This window comes from Marmota flaviventris, chromosome 12 (genome assembly GCF_047511675.1).
Source record: "Marmota flaviventris isolate mMarFla1 chromosome 12, mMarFla1.hap1, whole genome shotgun sequence".
In the NCBI taxonomy this organism is placed as follows: Eukaryota; Metazoa; Chordata; class Mammalia; order Rodentia; family Sciuridae; genus Marmota; species Marmota flaviventris.
In genome coordinates, this window is record NC_092509.1 from 3,155,348 (window position 1) to 3,179,018 (window position 23,671).

The 23,671-nt window shown below is 38.1% G+C and overlaps 1 protein-coding gene across 1 annotated transcript in view; it reads right to left on the minus strand.

Moving 5' to 3' along the window:
• Positions 1–1,001: 1,001 nt before the first annotated feature.
• The window catches only part of LOC114081242 (brorin), a 155,861-nt gene continuing 133,191 nt past the window's right edge, over positions 1,002–23,671 (minus strand). Inside the window, exon 3 of the mRNA XM_071619694.1 lies at positions 1,002–1,096. Within this exon, the coding sequence (XP_071475795.1) occupies positions 1,002–1,096 (95 nt within the window). The remainder of the gene's footprint in view (positions 1,097–23,671) is intronic.

Below are 23,671 nucleotides of genomic sequence, written 5' to 3' on the forward strand. Positions count from 1 at the left end.
ACTGAACTGAGTGTGGAGATATCTGTACCATATTTACATTTCAATTTCAAACTTGTACAGGATTTTCCTTCTATTTTCTCCAGGTAATCAGAGGACCCTTCCATTTTGAAGCATGCTTCAGCTTGATGGAACAATCATACAAGTTTTCCAGTCTATCGTATTCCTCATTTTAGGGAATGGAATAGAGTCATGCTTAGAAGAGAAGATAACAAAAATGAAATATATGTATATGTTTATTTATGGTCCACAACATAGGAGAGCTGTAAAAAGTGAAAAAGTGTATTAGTAATCTTTTATACCTGCATTTCCCAAATGAATGAGAATGAACTGATAAAAGCAATATGTTGTTATAAGAAGGTAGCATTATGTTTATGTGAATTTGTCTGTGCCTTCTAGGGATGAACATCAGAGAGATGCCTGTAATTAAATAGAATTTGGACAAGGTTTCAATAGAAACCAGTCCTATTATGATCCATTAATGGATGGATGCACTAGTCTGTGTGAAGCTGTGAAAGGGGACAGGCAACCCTTAGCATCCCCGTGTGATGCAATCAGAACTGACAAACATATGCAGGTACACAGTGAGGACGGTTGACAGCACAGCATTTTTAATCTGTATCTATAGAAAACATTTATATAAGCTCTCTAATAGAGGGATTATAGAAATACATTTATTATATAATAGTGTACTTTAGTGTACTTACTGTGAAAATAGCACATTTATTTAGAGAGGGATTTTATGCCCAAAGTTCTTGTTGATGTTTTGAAATATATCCATCTCTTTCTTTTGCAGTAATTGTTACCAAGAAAAGCAAATGTACCAACTATTTTCCATGATTCCTTATCAAAAGTCTTCTCTTTTTGATTGATATTTCCCAGTCATCTAGAATGTTCACATCAGTAAAAGAGTCTAGAAAAACGTGAGTTTTTATATTGTGAAGTGTCTACATCTGCCTGCATTCGTGTCTCGTGCACATGGCCTGCCGCTCAATTCTCCATGTTCATTCCTCATAAGTACAGTGACATATGGTGCACTTGTCGGTCTTCACTTCTCTGCCAGCTGGAATGACAGCAGTTTCTGCAAAGCAGTTTGGACCTGAAATGCAGAAGAACATTTTATACTAAGTGTGTGCATAAATATATGATCAATATAATTAGGTAATTAGCATTATAATATATATTTTATTCACTCTTTTTTATGAAGGATAGTGGGAAAGTCAGAACTTCAGTAAAATGTAGTACTTACTCTCCATTACTCAAACTAAAAATATTTGTTCCCAGGATGTACGCTCCCTATTTACCTCTCTTATTGTTTCTTTTGCTGAGAAAAAACTTTTTAGTTTGAGTAAGTCCCATTTGTTGATTCTAGTTATTAACTCTTGTGCTATGGGTGTCCTATTGAGGAATTTGGAGCCCGAACCCACAGTATGTAGATCGTAGCCAACCTTTTCTTCTATCAGACGCCATGTCTCTGATTTGATATCAAGCTCCTTGATCCATTTTGAATTAACTTTTGTGCATGGCGAGAGAAAGGGATTCAGTTTCATTTTGTTGCATATGGATTTCCAGTTTTCCCAGCACCAGTTGTTGAAGATGCTATCCTTCCTCCATTGCATGCTTTTAGCCCCTTTATCAAATATAAGATAGTTGTAGTTTTGTGGATTGTTTTTTGTGTCCTCTATTCTGTACCATCGGTCCACCCGCCTGTTTGGGTACCAGTACCATGCTGTTTTTGTTACTATTGCTCTGTAGTATAGTTTGAAGTCTGGTATCGCTATATCGCCTGATTCACACTTCCTGCTTAGAGTTGTTTTTGCTATTCTGGGTCTTTTATTTTTCCATATGAATTTCATGATTGCTTTCTCTATTTCTACAAGAAATGCCGTTGGGAGTTTGATTGGCATTGCATTAAACCTATAGAGAACTTTTGGTAATATCGCCATTTTGATGATGTTAGTTCTGCCTATCCATGAACAGGGTATATTTTTTCATCTTCTAAGATCTTCTTCTATTTCCCTCTTTAGGGTTCTGTAGTTTTCATTGTATAAATCTTTCACCTCTTTTGTTAGGTTGATTCCCAAGTATCTTATTTTCTTTGAGGATATTGTGAATGGAGTGGTTTTCCTCATTTCCATTTCAGAAGTTTTGTTGCTGATATACAGGAATGCCTTTGATTTATGCATGTTGATTTTATATCCTGCCACTTTGCTGAATTCATTTATTAGATCTAATAGTTTCTGTGTCGACCCTTTTGGGTCTGCTAGGTATAGAATTATGTCTTCTGCAAATAGTGATTATTTAAGTTCTTCTTTTCCTATTTTGATGCCTTTAATTTCTTTCATCTGTCTAATTTCTCTGGCCAGTGTTTCAAGAACTATGTTGAACAGAAGTGGTAAGAGAGTGCATCCCTGTCTTGTTCCAGATTTTAAGGGAATGCCTTCAGTTTTTCTCCATTCAGAATGATGCTAGCCTGAGGCTTAGCATAGATTGCTTTTACAATATTGAGGTATGTTCCTGTTATCCCTATTTTTTCTAGAGTTTTGAACATAAAGGGATGCTGTACTTTGTCGAATGCTTTTTCTGCATCTATCGAGATGATCATATGGTTCTTATTTTTAAGTCTATTGATGTGGTGAATAACATTTATTGATTTCCGTATATTGAACCAGCCTTGCATCCCAGGGATGAATCCTACTTGGTCATGGTGCACAATTTTTTTGATATGTTTTTGTATCCGATTCGCCAGAATTTTATTGAGGATTTTTGCATCTAGGTTCATTAGAGATATTGGTCTGTAGTTTTCTTTCTTTGAAGTGTCTTTGTCTGGTTTAGGAATCAGGGTGATGTTGGCCTCGTAGAATGAATTTGGAAGTTCTCCCTCTTTTTCTATTTCCCGAAGTAGCTTGAAAAGTATTGGTATTAGTTCCTCTTTAAAGGTTTTGTAAAACTCTGCTGTATACCCATCCAGTCCTGGGCTTTTCTTAGTTGGTAGTCTTTTGATGGTTTCTTCTATTTCCTCAATTGATATTGGTCTGTTTAGGTTGTCTATATCCTCCTGACTCAATCTGGGCAGATCATATGACTTAAGAAATTTATTGATGCCTTCACTATCTTCTAATTTATTGGAGTATAAGGATTCAAAATAATTTCTGATTATCTTCTGTATTTCTGAAGTGTCTGTTGTGATATTGCCTTTTTCATCCCATATGCTAGTAATTTGAGTTCTGTCTCTTCTTCTCTTCGTTAGCATGGCTAAGGGTCTGTCGATTTTATTTATTTTTTAAAAGAACCAACTTTTAGTTTTGTCAATTTTTTCAATTGTTTCTTTTGTTTCGATTTCATTAATTTCAGCTCTGACTTTAATTATTTCTTGCCTTCTACTTCTTTTGCTGTTGTTTTGCTCTTCTTTTTCTAGGATTTGAGATGAAGTATGAGATCATTTATTTGTTGGTTTTTTCTTTTTTTAAGGAATGAACTCCAAGCAATGAATTTTCCTCTTAGAACTGCTTTCAATGTGTCCCATAGAGTCCGATATGTTGTGTCTGTGTTTTCATTTATCTCTAGAAATTTTTAATTTCCTTCTTGATGTCTTCTATAACCCATTGATCATTCAGTAACCTATTGTTCATTCTCCAAGTGATGCATGATTTTTTCTTCCTTCTTTTATCGTTGATTTTCAGTTTCATTCCATTATGATCAGATAAGATGCATGGTATTATCTCTAATCCTTTATATTGTCTAAGAGTTGCCCTGTGACATAATATATGATCTATTTTTTGTGAAGGATCCATGTGCTGCTGAGAAAAAAGTGTAACTGCTTGATGTTGGGCGGTATATTCTATATATGTCAATTAAGTCTAGGTTGTTAATTGTGTTATTGAGTTCTATAGTTTCCTTATTCAACTTTTGTTTGGAAGATCTGTCCAGTGGTGAGAGAGGTGTGTTGAAGTCTCCCATGATTATTGTATGGTGTTCTATTGGACTCTTGAACTTGAGAAGAGTTTGTTTGATGAACATAGCTGCACCATTGTTTGGGGCATATATATTTATGATTGTTATGTCTTGTTGGTGCATGGTTCCCTTGAGCAGTATGTAGTGTCTCTCTTTATCCCTTTTGATTAACTTTGGCTTGAAATCTATTTTATTTGATATGAGTATGGACACTCCTGCTTGTTTCCGAAGTCCATATGAGTGATATGATTTTTCCCAACCTTTCACCTTCAGCCTATGTATGTCTTTTCCTATCAAATGCATCTCCTGTAGACAGCATATTGTTGGGTCTTGTTTTGTGATCCATTCTACTAGCCTGTGTCTCTTAATTGGTGAGTTTCAGCCATTAACATTTAGGGTTATTATTGAGATATGGGTTGTTCTTCCAGCCATATTTGTTTATTTATGTTACTAAACATGGTTTGTTTTCCTCTTTGATTATTTTTCCCCCCTTTACTGTCCTACCTCCCACTGTTGGTTTTCATTGTTATTTTCCATTTCCTCTTCCTGTAATGTTTTGCCAAGGATGTTTTGAAGAGATAGTTTTCTAGCTGCAAATTCTTTTAGCTTTTGTTTATCGTGGAAGGTTTTAATTTCATCTTCCATCCTGAAGCTTAATTTCGCTGGATACACAATTCTTGGTTGGAACCCATTTTCTTTCATTGTTTGAACTATGTTATTCCAGGATCTTCTAGCTTTCAGAGTCTGTGTTGAAAGATCAGCTGTTATCCTGATTGGCTTACCCCTAAATGTAATCTGCTTCCTTTATCTTGTAGCTTTTAAAATTCTCTCCTTATTCTGTATGTTGGCCATCTTCATTATAATGTGTCTAGGTGTGGATCTCTTATGATTTTGCACATTTGGCGTCCTGTAGGCTTCTAGGATTTGGGATTCTGTCTCATTCTTCAAGTCTGGGAAGTTTTCTCATATTATTTCATTGAATAGATTGCTCATTCCTTTGGTTTGGACCTTTATACCTTTATGTATCCGAATGACTCTTAAGTTTGGGCTCTTTATGTTATCCCATATTTCTTGGATGTTCTGCTCATGGTTTCTTAACAGTCTTGTTGAGCTGTCTATGTTGTTTTCAAGTTAAAATACTTTGTCTTCATTGTCTGATGTTCTATCTTCTAAGTGTTCTACTCTGCTGGTAGTATTCTCAATTGAATTTTTAAGTTGGTTTATTGCTTCCTGCATTTCTAGGATTTCTGTTTGTTTGTTTTTTATAACCTCTATCTCCCTGTATAGTTGATCTTTTGCTTCCTGGATTTGTTTGTGTAATTCATTGTCGAAGTGATCTTTCATTGTCTGATTTTGGTGTCTAATGTCTTCCTTGAGACTCTGGATCATCTGAAGCATGTATATCCTGAATTCTTTATGTGGCATTCCATCTGCTGCAGCTGTTACCTCTTCTAAAGTTGAGTTGACCTGCATTGCTTGTGGTCCTTTCTTTCCTTTTCTTTTCATACTGCTTGCATTTCGTTCTGTTTGGTGAAACTGTTGTGTTTTTGAAAAGTTTTTCCCCCTATATATTTATATTGCTCTTGTATAGTTGAAAAGTCTCTCTTTAGGGTCAGGCGGCGGTCTGCCTACCTTGCAGCTGCGGGCAGCGGCTCTGCTCTGCCCCTCCTCCAATTGGTGTGACGTGTCAACCACGCCCGCGGAACCCTGGGCCTGTTCTGCCGGTCGGTCGCAGGTCTGCCTACCTTGCAGGCGCGGGCGGAGGCTCTGCTCTGCCCCTCCTCCAAATGGTGTGACTTGTCTACCACACCCGCAGTCCGCTGGGCCTGTTCCGGGTGCGGGCGAAGGCTCTGCTCTGCTCCTACTCCGATTGGGGTGATGTGCCTACCACCCCGGCCGGCCACTGGGCCTGTTCCACTGGTTGGTCGCAGGTCTGCCTACCTTGTGGGCACGGGCGGCGGCTCTGCTCTGCCCCTACTCCAAATGTTGTGACGTGTCTGTCGCGCCGGCAGGCCACTGGGCCTGTTCCGCTTTTCGGTCGCAGGTCTGCCTACCTTTCGGGCGCGGGTGGAGGCTCTGCTCTGCCCCTACTCCAATTGGGGTGACGTGTGTACCACGCCGGCAGGCCACTGGGCCTGATCCGCTGGTCGGTCGCAGGTCTGCCTACCTTGCAGGCGCGGGTGGCGGCTCTGCCTTGCCCCTCCTACCACGCCCGTGGACCGCTGGTCCTGTTCTGCCGGTCAGTCGCAGGTCTGCCTACCTTGCAGGCGCGGGTGGTGGCTCTGCTCTACCCCTACTCCAATTGGGGTTACGTGACTACAATGCCGGCGAGCCACTGGGCCTGTTCCGGGTGCAGGCGGTGGCTCTGCTCTGCCCCTCTGGCTTGATGACAAAGTGAGAGAGACTCGGGTGTTTGTGACTCACTTTCTTTACCAGGAGACCAACTGTTTCTGTCGCCGCTGGTGTTGATGCAGTTCTCTCCTCTGCCGCTTTCTGATGAAATCAGATCTGTGCCATGTTGGTATCCCATGCGAATGGCAGCATTTCGTTCCCTCTGCCGGGTGACCAAAGCAACGGGTGAGTCCTGACCGGCCCTCACAAGCCCCGTCTCAGTCCTGTTGCCACTGCCTATGAAGGCTCGGTTGGTATTTACCTCCACAGTATTCAGCAGGACCCGGACCGAGAAGCAGTTTCCGCGGGTTCTTTATCCCTGGGACAGACCAGTTCCGGGAGCCAGAATTTGGCCGCTCCGTGCTCGGTGTATGTTCTGATAAGAGTAGGCTCCAAGAAGCAGTTTCCGCGGGTTATTTAGCACTGAGCCTGAGTAATTTGTCTGCAAGCCGCAGGCGAATGGCAGCCTGAAATTACCTGTTCTATGGCTGAATGAGCTGCGATCATTCGAAAACAGGGATGATGACGTCAGCTCTCCAAGATGGTGGCTGCTGGCTTCCTCTGTAGTCTGACTGGTGTGGAGAACTGAATTGGACCGCTTCCTTCCCCCGCCTCAAACCCAGAATTCAGCACAGAGTACGGTGATTGCACAGCTGGCAGAAGCCCGCAGAAACTGCAGCGCTGTATCTTTGCGTTGCTATCTCCTCGTTTCCCAGCGTGTGCCGCAGACTCTAGCCATGGGGCAATTTGCTGAATAAGCAGCGTGACCCTCCGTGCGGACAAATCTCTTGCATTTGAGCCCCCATAGCTGATCCTCATGTGATGGAAATCCTTCCTCTAGGTTTTGGAGCACCCCAATTTTGCTGGAAATTCCTAACAGGATAGCTTTTAGCCGTTCTAACTCGTCATTCTCCCGCACAGTGACGCGGTACACGGGGGTAATGCTCTCCCTTCACCGCCATCTTCCCTCCCCAATCTGGATTTAATTTAATTTCACCTTCTTTCCCTAGTTTCCTAAAGTAGAAGCTTTGATTATTTATTTTAGTTTTCTTCTTTTCTAATATGTTCATTTAATGCTATTAATTTCCTGAGCACTGCTTTCTCTCATCCCACAAGTTTTGATAAAGTGTTTTCATTTTCATTTAGTTTGTGATATTAAAATTCCCTAAGATTTCTTCTGGATCCATGTGTTATTTATAAATGTGTTGTTAAATCTCCAAGTATTTAGGGATTTCTCTGCTGTCTTTCTGTTTTCAGTCTAATACTATTATAGTCTGAGAGTAGATAGTATATGATTTTCATTCTTTTAAATATGTTGTGGTGTGTTTTGTGGTCCCGAATTTGTTCTTTCTTAGTGAATGTTCCATGCAATCTTGAGAAAAATGTTTATTCTGCTGTTGTTAGATGAAGAACTCAATGGATGTAGTACTATCCAGTAGAATGCTGTTGCTCTTCAAGTCAACTGTGTCCTCCAATTTTCTACCTGCTAGATATGAAAAAGGAGTACTATAGCATCCAAAGTATAATGATGGATTCATTTATTTAGTTTTGTATTTCTGTCATATTTTGCCTCATACAGTTTGATGTTCTAATTGGAGACAAATACATGTTGAAGATTTATTTTTCTTTCTGGAGAGCTGACCCCTTTATCATTATATAACCTCTCTGTTAGCCTGCTATCATATAATATCCCTGATAACCCTGTAAATGTATGTAACAAATTTATGGCAACCACTAAAATCTTTTTAAGAAGGAAGGATAACAGATATGCTAAGGAAAAGGGAAAAAAAGGAACCATTTTTTTATTAAAACAGCAAAAGCAGAAAAAGAATGGAAGACAAAAATAGAAACTAAGAATGAAGGTAATGAATAGAAAATTGTAACAAATATGATTGATACTGACAAAACTACATTTATAATTACTTTGAATGTCAATGATCTAAATACACCAAGTAAAAGAAAAGAGTTTTTCAGAGTGGATCACAAAACAGTGCACAACTATTTGTTGAATATAAAAAACCCACTTTGTGGATTAAACACACACATAAATTTAAAAAAAAGAAATAGAGAAAGTTGTATTATGCTAACACTAATCAAAAAAAAAAAAAAAAGATCCAGTTGTAGTGGCAAATACCTATAATCCTAGCTTCTTGGGCGGCTAAGGCAGGAGGATCACATGTTTGAAGCCTTCCTAGGTAACTCAGTGAGTCCCTGTCTCACAAATAAAATAAAAATGGCTAGGGGTGTGTGGAGAGTGGTGACTGGAACCTGGTCTCTGATTCCCTCATGGTTGTGTTTGTACTGGGAGCTAACTCTGCAAAAGTGCAGGTCAGGAGGCCCTCAGCTGCTACGGTAACACTGGACAGGGGAGGCTGTGTGCCAAGGTGCACAGCTCTGATAATTGGAATCTTGGATTCAGATACCCACTCCCGGGGTAGAGAATTCTGGGTATAACAAGATGACTTCATGTCTCGAAAGTTTCACCTTGTCCTTTAGACTGCCTGCTCTATTAAAACTTTATAACAAATAACCTTTTAATGACAAAACCTATATAATAAACGTGCTGAGCTAGCACTGGTAAGCCTCACGAGGGCTTTGTTGAACCTGGCCCACCTTTTTCTCTATGTGTGTGTCTGTTTGTCTTTTCTTCATCCCTTCATTACCCTTCTGGTTCCTGAATTAACAGCCCAGGCATAAGGTCTTGGCAGGGGTGTATCTCAGTGGTAGAATGCCCCTGGGTTCAATTTCCAGTACTGGGGGGTGGACGTGGGGCAGAAAATAAGAAATTCTATATGCAAGCAGAAGTAGTTGTATTAATTTCAGACAGAGTGGATGACTAAAAGTCTTGGGGAAAATATCACTTCCAATTACTCGGTAAACTACTTAAGAGAATACTGATATATGAAAGTAGATTGTGCTACTATAATCACTCAATGACAAATGAACTTCTATACATTTAACTTCATTAGTAAGTAGGGCAATGGAGAAAAAAAAATAATTTTAACCATAATTATAAAATTTGTTTCATATTTATGCATTTATGTTTTATATTTACATAAGGCAGAACAATTTCAAAGTAAGGAAAATTAGATTTAGAGAAAATAAGCATTTGTCAAGTCACATGGCTAATAATTGCTGATACATTACATTATATTATATTAATTTGGCTTGGCTATAATTAAAGTACCCATTGGGTAAAAAAAATGGCTAATTTCAAAATAATTATAGCATATAATATTTTTTTTCCTCAGGGACACTTGATAAATGTTGCTAAAATGATGTTTTCTGTGCTGATCTGAATTTAGGACAGAGGGTTCACAATTGGGAAGGTTGTTCACTTGGATCACATAAGTATGTGAACCCCACTCACTACAGTGATGATACACAGGAGTTTGGTTTGAATGTTGGTCTCCCCTCAAAATCCCTATGTTGAAACTTAACAATGTGCTAGTATTAAGAGATAAGGTTTTTGGATGTGATTAGATCACAAGGAATTAAATCATGAGAAGTCCTAACAGATGAGAATAGCAATCTTATTAGAGGCTCTGAGGGAGCCATTCATCTTCTTTGCCGCTACCTCTTTCTTAATATGAGGACACAAGCAGAAGATGCCATCATGTAACAGGCCCTTTCCAAATGCAGAAACTGCTAATCCCAGGTCTTGGACTCTACAGCCTCCAAAACTGTGATGTAATAAGTTTCTGATTTTCATAAATCTCCCTTTTTGTCATATTATAGCAGCACAAATGGACAAACACACATGGTATCAGAATGACTTGAAATTCTTCACACAGTTAACACAGGCTTCGTCCTGGATGGACACGGACAAGAAGAAGCTGCTTTTCATCCCTTTAAGACCCTCCACAGTCTGTCCCTGAAATGCAGAGTCTGTCATGCCCCACTGTTGCCATAGATACCAGCACAATCTAGACCAGAATAGGTGTGTTAACTTAAGGTGTGCTGAACTGAAGACAAATCAAGCTGGAACCTCCTGGGGGATTTGGATTTGGACATCCTTCTCAGCTGCTCCTGTATATCCAACAAAACTGCCTTTCACAGTGACAGTCCTTGGAACCCATGCACGTCCTCCATTGATTGGCATCCCCTAGGGGCAGAAGTCACAGTGACATCATGGTTTCACTGCAGGGTCTACCACTGCTTACAGCACAGGGCAAGAGCTCAGTGTATGTAAAACTGAGTTAATATTTTAGAATTAGACAATTAATTGACATACTAAAATAAACTACAATGGATGCATTGATGAGCAAGTTGCCAGTATGTTTTAGACTTGTACCACAAGGAATGGTGCATCACAGAAGACAGAGTGTTAATAAGAAAAGACACAAACACATGCTTGAGGTCATATTGCTTTCACTTCCATCCAGAACTGAACACTGAGAATGTCCCCGCATCCCAGGAGGGCAGAGCTATGGAGCAGAAATCCATCCAGTTCAGGAGCCCAGCAGGGACAGCATTCATTGGTGGCTGCACATTTTATTTTAGGAACTAGATTATTGGTAATCTTTCTTTTGGAGCCATGAAATTAGAATAAAAACAATTATTAAGTATACAGAACTTCCCATACCTGTTGAAGTAGCTATGTTTTCTCTATCTTCCTGTAAATCATGTTGCTCAGCAGAACCCTAACTCCCAAGTATGAAATTCCCCACCTGTTATTTATAGAGAGGAAGTAACAGGTGTTGCATTTCAATTTCCCTTTTGTAAAATTGATTTTATTTTTAAAATAAATGACAGTGGAATGCATTACAATTCTTATTAAACATATACAGCACAATTTTTCATATTTTTGTATATAAAGTATGTTCACACTAATTCATGTATTCATACATGTCCATAACATTCCACCATCATTGCTTACCCCCTGCCCCCTCTGTTCACCTCCCACCCCATACCCCCCTCCCTGCCCCACTATGAATCAGTCACCTTATATCAGAGAAAACATTCAGCATTTGTCTTTTGGGGATTGGCTAACTTCACTTAGCATTATCTTCCACCCATTTACCTGCAAAAGCCATAATTTTATTCTCTTTTGTTGCTGAGTAAAATTCCATTGTGTATATATGCTACATTTTTTTTATCCATTCCTCTACTGAAGGTCATTTAGTAGGTCCCACAGTTTAGCGATTGTGAATAGTGCTGCTATAAACATTGTTGTGGCTGTGTCCCTGTAGTATGCTGTTTTTAAGTCCTTTGGGTATAGACTGAGGAGAGGGATAGCTGGATCAAATAGTGGTTCCATTCCCAGATTTCCAAGGAATCTCCATACTGCTTTCCATTTGGTTGCACCAACTTGCAGTCCCACCAGCAATGTATGAGTATACCTTTTTCTCCACATCCTCGCCAACACTTATTGTTGTTTGTCTTCATAATAGCTGCCATTCTGATTAGAATGAGATGAAATCTTAGAGTAGTTTTGATCTGCATTTCTCTAATTGCTAGAGATAATAAACATTTTTTTTCATATATTTGTTGATTGATTATATATCCTCTTCTGAGAATTGTCTGTTCAGGTCCTTGGCCCATTTATTGATTGGGTTATTTGTTTTTTTGGTGCTTAGCTTTTTGAGTTCTTTATATATCCTACAGATTAGAGCTTTAATTGATGTGTGAGAAGCAAAAATTTTCTCCCAAGATGAAGGCACTCTATTCATCTCAGATTGTTTCTTTTGCTGAGAGGAAATTTTTTAGTTTGAGTCCATCCCATTCATTAATTTCTTGGTTTTAATTCTACGCTAAGCCCCTGGCTAACATAATTATAAATGGAGAAAAAATGAAGGCATTCCCTCTAAAAACTGGAATAAGACAGAGGTACCCTCTTTCACCACTTCTATTTAACATAGTTCTTGAAACACTGGCCACAGCAATTAGATGAAAAAAATTAAAGGGATACATATAGGAAAAGAAGAACTCAAATTGGCACTATTTGCTGCTGATATGATTCTATATCTAGAAAACCCAAAAAGCTCCACCAGAAAACTTCTAGAACTAGTAAATGAATTCAGCAAAGTAGCAGAATATGAAATCAACAGCCATAAATCAAAGGCATTTCTGTATATCAGTGACAAATCTTCTGAGAGGGACATGAGGAAAACTACCCCATTTACAATAGCCTCAAAAAATAAAATAAAATACTTGGGAATCAACTTAATGAAAGAGGTGAAAGATCTATAAAATGAAAACTACAGAACTCTAAAGAAAGAAATCAAAGAAGACCTTAGAAGATGGAAAGATCTACATTACTCTTGGATAGGCAGAATTAATATTGTCAAAATGACCATACTACCAAAAGCACTATACATATTTAATGCAATTCTGATCAAAATCCCAATGACATTCCTCATAGAAACAGAAAAAACAATCATGAAATTCATCTGAAAAAATAAGAGACCCAGAATATCTAAAGAAATCCTTAGAAGGAAGAGTGAAGCAGGTAGCATCACTATACCAGAGCTTAAACTATACTACAGAGCAATAATAACAAAAACAGCATGTTATTGGCACCAAAACAGACTGGTAGATTAGGGCCAACTAATCTAATACTAGACCAATGGTACAGTATAGAGGACACAGAGACTAGCCCACAAAATTACAATTATCTTACATTAGACAAAGGTGTGAAAAACCTGCATTGGAGAAAAGAGAGCCTCTTCAACAAATGGTGCTGAGAAAACTGAAAATCCATATGCAACAAAATGAAATTAAACCCCTATCTCTCACCATGCACAAAACTCAAAGTGGATCAAGGACCTAGGAATTAAACCAGAGACCCTGCATCTAATAGAAGAAAAAGTAGGCCCTAATCTCAATTTCCCTTTTATATACTTGGAGTGTTTTAGATTCACAGGGCATTGGTCTCAAAAGGAGAGGAAACACATTTTCTAATATGCCTTTACATCTTTATTTTAAGGGAAATTAAGAAATTAAAAGTACATGTGTCTGCACACCTGTGTGTTCATGTTTACATATCTGTCTCTCTGGTAAGAATCTAGTACAAAATTACTTTTAAACCAGAAGAGATAAAATGAGAAAAAACAAAACAAAACAAAGGACTCCAAAATAGGCATGAAAATGAAGCAAATTTATATCTGTAGGAGAAATAATCTTCATCAAAAGAAAACATCTGTCAGTTAGAAAACCACCCTGCCAGATCAGCATTCTCTCCTGGTGGTTCCCAGGGAGTATGGTAAAAGGAGCCTGTTTTTCATAGTTCACCTTTCCTTACAGCCTCTGGAACCTACTGCATAGCTCCTTAGTCACTCTACTCCAATCTTGTCAAGTTGCTCTTCAAAGTGACTCGGGTCACTGACCCAGGCAGCTCCATTTTGTCTCTTTCAACTCCATTTGCCTTTTAAATGTCTGTTTCTTTCCCTTCTGAGTAACTTTCTTCTCCAGTTACCTTGTATTCCAATAACTACAGGCTTGGTTAATAAGCATCTTTATGACACGGGACCAAATCTACCTATACGCAACGGAAGGCCTAGCAAAACAAATCACCCATGATGGATGAGATTACTCCCCTATGCAACACAAGTCCTGAGGATGCCTCCCCACTCTTAAGCAGAAGCATTCATCTCATGGGAACCAAATTGCTTCCCTCCACAAGCAATAAGCACCTCTGGAGTCACCTCACAGAACTAGAACTAAGATAATGAAAAAGTCCTGACCAGGATGACCTACTTTGCTAGCTATGCAAACCTCCCACCCACAGAAACAAGTCCCCAATCCTTGCCTTTATTCCCCTCTTCTATAAAACACCAGTTTTTGTCAGTCCTTTGAAGACAGGGCTTTGGTCACTGTAACCCTACATCTGTTCATCCTTGTGTTTTGCCATGCATATTTAAGCTCCTTTCCTGTCTCTCACCACTGCTGGTCTCTTTGATTAGCACTCTGGGATGAGTCAGGTCTGTTGGGACTACAGGAGTTGGGCCTTCGCTCAAGAACTCAGGTAATGATATAATTTATCATATGCCACCCAATCTCTGCCAAAATTCAAGAAATAAAATGCATCTTCATTTTTAGGGGCTAATGCATTCACATGCTCTGAATTCTTATAAAATATAAGTATGTCCCACTCAGGGGAATGGTGAGAAATATTTTCCAAAATTCCTACTTCAATATGGCAGAAGATATCCTGTTTAAAAAAAGAAGTCCCCACTGTAGAGTATATTTGGGACAGGTTTCATTAAACGCCAGAAATTAGGGTTCTTGAGATCTTTTCAGAACTTTAACTATGCTGACATGTACTGGGAACATCAGTAAAAGGGCTGGAGTGGAAATATTTTCTAAATTTATTTGATTATGAAAGCTTTTATTCACAAATAATTGTTAGCATCTGAGGAAAAATTATATTTTATAAAGTGAGTCAATAAATTATGAATGAAGTGTGTGAGTGACCCCTTTGTATGGTCTATACAGAGCTAAGAGGCACACACTGAGGGCATGTACTCACTGGTTCATGAGCAAGTAATGGGTCTGCTCACCCAGCTTACAGTGCTCATGACCAAAGTGCCAACACATGCATGAAACCACTACAAGATCAAGGGACGGAATAATACCAGGACCTAAAAAGCCACTTGTGCCCAGATCCTGGCCTAGCTTCTAAGGCAACAGAATGAGTTTGTCTACTTTTGCTATCCCTGAAAATAAGATTCATAATGTATATACACCTCTTTGAGATGGGCTTCTTGTCCTTAATATCTTGTTTATGAGATTCATTCAGATTGTTGAATCTATTGTTGATCTCATTCTTAGCACTGTATGGCCCTCCATTTTATCAATGTACTACTATTTATTTACTACTTTTTATATATACTTACTTCTAATATTGTTAGATATTTCCTGCCAAATATCTATCAATAATAGAAAGCTGCTGGGCACTGTGGCACACACTTATAATCCCAGCAACTCAGGAGACTGAGACAGGAGGGTTGAAAGTTTGAGGCCAGCCTCAGCAACTTAGCAAGACCTTGTCTCAAAATAAAATCTAAAAAGGGCTGGGGAAGTAGCTCAGTGTTACAGCACACCTGGGTTCAATTTCCAGTACCAAAAGTAAATATATAAATGAATAAATAGTCGAAAACTACAGTAGTTTGGAAGTAACTTTTATAAGGAACTATTTATGAGACAAAAAAGTCTACTAAAAATATACACATCCTTGGTATGAACGAACACCCACATCTCAGGAATGGAATAATTGCTTGATACTATGCTTTTAGCTGTAGTATAAACTGATAAATATTTTCTGGAGGTGCTTGCAACAAATTGATACCCAGAATCAGTGTCTGAGAATTCCAGTTGATTCACATCCTTCATTTGGTATTGTCAGTTTTTAATTGTTATATTTTATGGGTCATGGCAGGTGTGCAACAGTATTGATTGGTGGTTTTAATTGCATTTCCCTGATGACTAATTGTTTGGGTATTCTCATTCAACATGGGTATTTTTACATCTTAAATACTGAAAGGATTTGTATTGATAACACTTAACCCTGAACTGTGAAGACTTTCTTATTCATTTATAAGAATCTCATATACCCTGAATAAGTCCTTTGATGGATGATTGCGAACAAAACTTCCATATATAATCACTGCATTATCATCTCTCCTTTTAGTTCATTCCAATGTTTCCCTACCTATTTTGAAATGGCATTAAAGCTATTAGGTACATATATTTAGTTGAGTCGTGTCTTCTGGTTCAGTGGAGCCTGGTATCTTTTGATTCCTGATGCTTCTTGCCTTCAAATCCACTGTTTCTCCAGCTACCTTCCATTGGTGAGAGTGTGCATGGTCCAACCTTGTCTCTTTAAAAAAAAAAATTAGTTGTAGTTGGACACAATACCTTTATTTTATTTATTTACTTTTATGTGGTGCCAAGGATTGAACCCAGGCCCTTGCACATGTGAGGCGAGCGCTCTACCACTGAGCCACAACTCCATCCTTGTCTCTTTTTTACATTCAACAGTTTTCTACCCTCAAGTTTAAACCTCTCTTGAAAACAGTATGTAGAGTTCCAACAATTGTGTTTGAAAATCTTTTTATTTTAATTTTAATGTAATGAGAAATACATTTGCCTTACATCTACAGCCTTATTACTGATTTTGCATTTGATCCATCTGTGCTTGTTCCTTTTTCCTCCTTTTCTGCCTTCTTATGAACTTTTTATATTCTTTTTCCCCATATTAGTTTGTTCTTTTCTTATTCAGTTTTTTTTTTGTTTTGTTTTGGGAGTGACTGAAAATATTCTTGATTGCCTTCATTGGTGAAATTTAACTTTGATGGTCATAGAGGTCTAGATGGTGTTGACAGGGCCCATTTCAAATTAGAACTCCCCAAATCATTTTTTTCCTCCAGCTGTTTCCTGACAATATGCTGGTTAAGCTGTATTTTCCACCCTAGATTCCCAGTGGCCATAATCTTGTGTTGAGAATGCAAGCCAAAAGGGCCCCAAAGCCCTGGCTTGGGAACAGGAGGACCCAACAAAAGTTGGAGAACCAGAATCTTAACATATCTCTGGGCACAGCCTGGCTGAACCTACATATGTAGATTTCATGGCTTTTGTTCCTGTCAATTGTAATGTTTCTGTATGAGTTGTATGAGTTCTTTTCCCAGTTTTGGCCAAACTGGGATTATATTCTGTTATAATTTCGATGTGAGGTGTCCCCGCAAAACTCACATGTGAGACAATGCAAGAGGGATCAGAGGAGAAGTGATTGGGTTATAGCCTTAGCATAATCAGTTAATTAATTGCTGATGGGATTAACTGAGTGGTAACTGGAGGCGAGTGGGGTGTGGCTGGAGAAAGTGGTTTATTGGAGGTATGGCTATGGGACATATATTTGAATCTGTACAGTGGAGTCTCTCTCTCTCTCTACTTTCTGATCACTATGTGACCTACTTCTCTCTGCCACACTCTTCCACCATGATATCCTGCCTCACCTTGAGCTCCAAGGAATGGAGTCTTCTGTCTGTGAACGGACCTCTGAAACCGTGAGCCCTCTAATAAATTTTTACTCTCCTAAAATTGTTCTGGTCAGATCTTTTAGTTGCAGCAGCAAAATAGCTTACTAAAACACATTCATTTTTTTTTCCTTTTTATAATATTTTCTCTTATTTTTGATGCCCAAGGACCCTGCATAAGAAATAAAATCAAGAATTAATAAATGGGATGGTATCACACTGAAAAGCTTTTTGACAGCAAAGGAAACAATCAAGAACATGAACTGAGATCCTACAGGATGGGAAAAATTATCATACATATCTCAGGTGAGGATTAATTTCCAGGATATACAAAAAACTCAAAAAACTTAACACCAGAAAAACAAATACCCAATTGATAAATGGGTAAAGGAACTGAAAAAAAACAATTCACAGAAGAAGAAATACTAATGGTCAACAAATATATGAAAAAATGTTCAACATCTTTAGCAATTATAGAAATGCATGTTAAAACTACACTGAGATTCCAACTTACTCCATTCAGAATGGCAATTATCAAGAATAAAAGTAGCAGGGCTGGAGCTGTGACTCAGCAGTAGAGCACTTGCCTGCCATGTGTGAGATACTAGGTTCGATTCTCAGCACCACATATAAATAAATAAAGGTCTATCAATAACTAAACTATATATATAAAGTCTGCAATTAAAGTCTAAAGAAAAATAAATTGACCTGGAATTTATACATAAAAAAAGAATAAAAGTAGCAATAAATGTTGGTAAGGATGTGGAAAGAAAGGTACTGTCATACATTGCTAGTGGGACTGGAAAGCAGTATGGAGATTTCTTAGAAAACTTAGAATGGAACCACCATTTGACTCAGTTATCCAACTCCTCAGCATATACCCAAGGGACTTAAAATCATCACACTAAGTGTGATGCTGCCACATCAATGTTTATAGCAGCTCAATTAACAATAGCTATGCTCTGGAACTAACCCAGGTGCCCTTCAACAGATGAATGGATAAAGGAAATGTGGTATATACACATAATGGAATATATATGAAATAAGAATAAAATAATAGCATTTTCTGGTAAATAAATGGAACTGGAGACTATCATGCTAAGTGAAATAAGCCAATCTCAAAAAAAAAAAAAAAAAACCAAAGGCCAAATTGTGTCTCTGATTTATGGATGCTAACCTAAAACAAGGGAGGTTGGGTAGGGGAATAACAGAAATCCATTGGATTAGACAAAGGCAAATGTAGGGAAGAGGGGACAGGAATAGGATACACAGTAGAATTGATCAGACATAACTTTTCTAGCCTTGTATTTGAATACACAACCAGGGTAACTCCACATCATGTACAACCACAAGAGTGGAATCCTAAATAGAATAAGTCATATTCAACTTCTATGTGTGTATAATTTGCCAAAATACATTCTACTATTATATGTAACTAAAAAGAACAAATAAAAAAATAAACAGGCTTTGAGAAAACAGTCCTCAGAAGGGGGAAACCCTGGATTAAGGCTTTTCCAAAGCATCTAGATTGACTATACTGAAATGCCCAAAATAGGACGCCTAAAATATTTGTTCATACTTTTATTTAACTAATTTGGTAGAAGCCTTTCCCCTATCCAGCACCACTGCCAAAAATGTGACCAAGGTCTTATTGGAATCTATAATCCCTTGATTTGGTTTGATTAAAAAATATAGATTCAGATAATGGAAGCCACTATACTGCAACCATTATTAAAGAACTCATGAAAATCTGAATGTCAAATGGGACTCTCCACTCCTTAGCACTCTCCTTCCTCAGGAAAGGTGGAAAGAATGAACTAAACTATAGAAACAAATTGTGAAGCTAATATTGAGAAAAAACACTCCCCTAGACCAAGTGGCCCCCATTGTTCTCCTTTGAATTAGAACAGCTCTCTGCAATCTATAAAAAGAGGAGGATACCCCTACTTCCTCAGGCACCAACTTGCACCCACTTCTGTGTGGAGGAGCCTTTGTCCCTGTATCTCTCTGTTCTGTCCTTTAAATAAAACTCTTTTCTTGGGTGTTCACTCTTCAACACTGGGGGAACAGGAATTGGCCCTGATTCTCAACACTGGTATCATCTCTGGAAGTTCCACTGAGATCATCAACAAGCTAAGCTCCTTCACAAGCATCCCACATCTTTCTGAGGTGTGCCTTTGGGTCTTTATTTCTTTCTGGAGGACAATAATGGGCACCCATCAGCTGCTTCTATGCAGTTAGTGTGATCCACCATTCTTTGAGACTTAGATGACAGAATCCATGGCTTAAAAGGCTCCTAATCACCTGTCCTGAAGGTCATAATGCCAAAGCCATTATTCACTATCCTATGCAGGCTCAGAGCACTTCTGGTGTGAGTACACAGTGTTTCTAATCCCAGTCTGCTTTTGGATGTGTAGAGATGGACAAAGGGTTGAGATAGACAAAGGGCCACTTCTCAATGAATCTCAAAAGTTTCTCCTCTCCTGACTGTCCCTATGGGGTATCCTGTGGTGACTGGTAGATCAAGTGGCACTGAGCTAAAGCCCCAGGTAACACAAGTAGCCTCCAAAAGAGCCATACTGAAATCTTCCATGCTCACTCCTCCCCAACAGCTCCCTCCCCTCACCAATCTCAACTAGCAGTTGAGAAAGGGATGCTTTACATGGAATGGTTCATAAAGAAATGCCTGGTTTCCCTTTGTTCATGTATTAAGCCTTTACTACCCTGTATGGATTCTCCCCATTGTTGCTTCTGTGCTCCACAAGCTTCTTTGGTTCAAAAGGGAGACATTTTCAATTCAACCCTTCCATAAACTCCTCCAGAAAAGGCCTGTTAAGTGTGTAATGACCACTAGATGCCCTCCTTACTCTCCAGAGATTCCTTTAGCCCAGAGCAGGGAAATGTACACCATCAAAGGTTTTTGGTTTTTGTTTTTTTTTTCCCCCAAAGGTTATCACATTTGGAAGTTTATAGTGGCAGGAGAAGGTTAGTCATGCCTCTAAGTCTGAATTCTCCCAGGTCTTTGGCTTGGGGCAAGCAAAGACTCTCACGTTCTGCCATGATGCCAGCAACAGAGCTGACAGAATCATGTGGTGAGAAATGAGTTTGCTGGACCTTTAGAAGCTCATAGGGAGAAGTCCCTAGTGAAATGGACAGTTTTCTCTGGCTCAGGCACCCGAGTTCTGTTTTTTTTCTTACTCAGAGGAAGGTTTGTTCTCAATACTTATGCCAGGTTCACCACTAGCCTGCATACAGAAAAACTGGGATAAGTCTGACCCACGGACACTCAAGAAAAAGCCTCATTTTCTTCTGCTGCCAGGCCTGGGAAATGACCTAATAATCACTGTAGGAAAAAGATGTCTCTTAATTTTCTGCACCCAACCTAGCCTAATTACCAACTGGGGGCAAAAAAAAAAAAAAAAAAAAAAAAAAAACCTGGTCTCTGGAGGAAACATAGATTATAGGACCACACCTTAAGAGACTGATTTTACAAAAGGGGAAAAAAAAATATTAAAATGCCCTATACATGAAGTTTTACATCTCAAGCTCAAAACAGTAGCTTCCCTTATTTAGCTTCTGCTAGATCTCTCTTCAAGGCTTGCATTTAAAATGTAAATGACAGGGGCTGGGGATGTGGCTCAAGCCTGGCATGCATGGGGCCAAGGTTCGATCCTCAGCACCACATACAAACAAAGATGTTGTGTCCATTGAAAACGAAAGAATAAATTAAAAATAAAAAATAATAAAAAATAAAATGTAAATGACAGAGGCTTACAGAGCATACTAGAGTTGAAAGGCTTGCAGAGAACCAGTTGAGACCAAAAGGGATAAAAAGCATCACTTTTAAATTCAAGCTGCTTGTGGGACCTAAATAGCTGACTATCTTATCTTCTCTTGCAGTCTACCATGCATCTTTCTTGTTTAACAAGTTCCTTCCTAAACACTACGGCACAGGGAGGAAAGATGGAATGATCTCCTATATACAAATCTTGTTTTCCTCGAGATTCTTTACCTGAGTCCTTCAGGGCTCTCAACATTCTTTAGATATCTGAACTGACTCTAATCTGAGCTAAAAAGGGAACTTTGATCTGATAAAGACGTTTTGCATGCACTTTTACTATAGTAATTAGTGCCATGCCATGTTTTTAGAATTCTTGTTATTTTAAAATTCTATATCTTTGAGCTCATGATTTTATGGTGAATTCACATTTGATCCTGCATGCCTAAATTAATATATTTTACTGATTAGTCTTATTCTATATAACTATAGAGGCTTTACACTCGTTTTTGTTCAGAGGCCAATTTTCAAGGGTTTTGTTCTCAAACACACTGGAAAAATCTCCTTTTACAGAATCCTGAGGACATAGACATGATGATGTTGGGAATAAATCTGATAGCTATTGAGGACAAGAGGCCACCCGAACCTTTGATTTCAGTGTCCACCATGGCTGTCAGACTTTATATTTAGCATTTCCAACTATACAGGCCCACCCTCTATGTAAGTCATAATGTAAAAGCCTGATAGAATCTATTTAAATTTCTAACAAGTTAAATCTAATGGAGGCTTCAATAAACATCTGTAGCATTGCCTCCTTACTGTGGAGATCTACCTACAAATATATCTACTAAATATCTGCTAAATATAAAATCAGGTACTCTTAACTTATTAAATTCCATAAGGTAATATATTTAAACATGTGCGTTTTCATAAATGGGTAAATGAAAAAAGTTTGAGATTGTTTTGTGTCTGTGTCTTCACTAAAACAAGGTTGCTAAGAGTTAAGATTCTATCAGGTATAATTTAGAAAAAGAGATTTCAATTGAACTTCAATTAAATTACTATAAGAACATAAAAGTATTTCATCTTATTAAGAAATTTTATAAGGGTTGTTTCAGAAAGTGAATTTTAAAAAGAGGTCAACAACTAGAAAAGATATATAAGAAGGTTCTAGGTATGAAAATATATTTTAGTATAGAAAGAAGAAGGATAAAGGAAATGTTTCTGATGAGAAAGTATATGGTAAAGTAAAAAGTTGTAAAATGTCTAGTTTACAGAAGATTTATGAAGGGCAAATTTCAAAAAGTTTGTGTGTAACTAAGTTGGTAGCACAATCAATTAAAGTTATTCAAGGCTTTTTCCTAAGATCAAATATTAATGTACTGATATAAACCAACATTTAATCCTCTATGGGCTGAAGTAATAAATATTTCTTAAAACATTACTCTGCTCTTATCTAGCAAGATAATCTTTTGAGTCTGTTAAGTTTTATTATTTAGAGAAACTAGTCTTAAAGGAATTAGGATTTGTACAACTCTAGTTGAACAACAACTGTTATTTTAGAGTATTATACTACATGACTGATTCTAAATTTTTCTTTAAAAGGTAAACTTGTTAATATAAGAATATCAGCGCAATTATGGTACTGTTACTGTCTTCTTTGTCTTATCTTCCAAGTATATAAATATTTAAAACTATAACATTTAAAAGAACAGTTTGCCAAGGTGGTGTTATTCAAACTAAGGTTTATAGTCAAGATTTGGGATTATTAAAAAAAAGTTTCTTAGTTCATAGCCATTCTACAAAATAAATATGTTTTTGCTCTTGTTAATTTAATTTTATATTCTTCTTGTAAACTGTATAACCATTATCTGTTAGTGCCTTACGGAAGTATAATATCTAATATAACAACCTAAATTAATTTGAGATAATTGGTCATCATCTATAGGACAGACAGGATGTAAGGCTAACTTCTAGTACTAATACAGGCCCCAATTAGATATAAGGGGTAAATAACACTAAAGTTATAGATATTAAAGGTAAAACTTAGTACTTTTACTTTAAGACTGGTGAAACTGGCTTGCTGGATGTTTAAGACCAAAGCTTGGAGACTAAAGTTAAAGAAATAAAGGGCCAAGAAAGAAAATAGCCAATATTTGGCTCTTGCCCTCTGAGTCAGCTGAACTCAGAAAACAAGGGGACTTTCCTAATGGCTTTGCAACACTGGGTCACATGACCTCCTAATCAGGGGAATTTATGAGACCCTAGAAAATAGAAAGCCAGCCAGTGCACATGCTGCAAAGAGGAGGGTCATTGGAGAAGGGAGATATCCCTAATACTTCCAAGGGAAGCCACATTGTCAAGGAGACTCTGACCCATCCTGGCAGACGGCACTAAAAGAGTTAAGAGGCTGCTCTCAAGTTCCCAAGAGTGACCTCCTGAGGGAACTCAGCTGACTTTTAAAAATAGTTAGGAACAAGGTCAAATTTAACCAGCTTGATCTTAAAAACCTAACAAAACAAGTTATAACCAAAGTACAGATATACCTGGGCATTTAAAAGGAAAGACAATAATT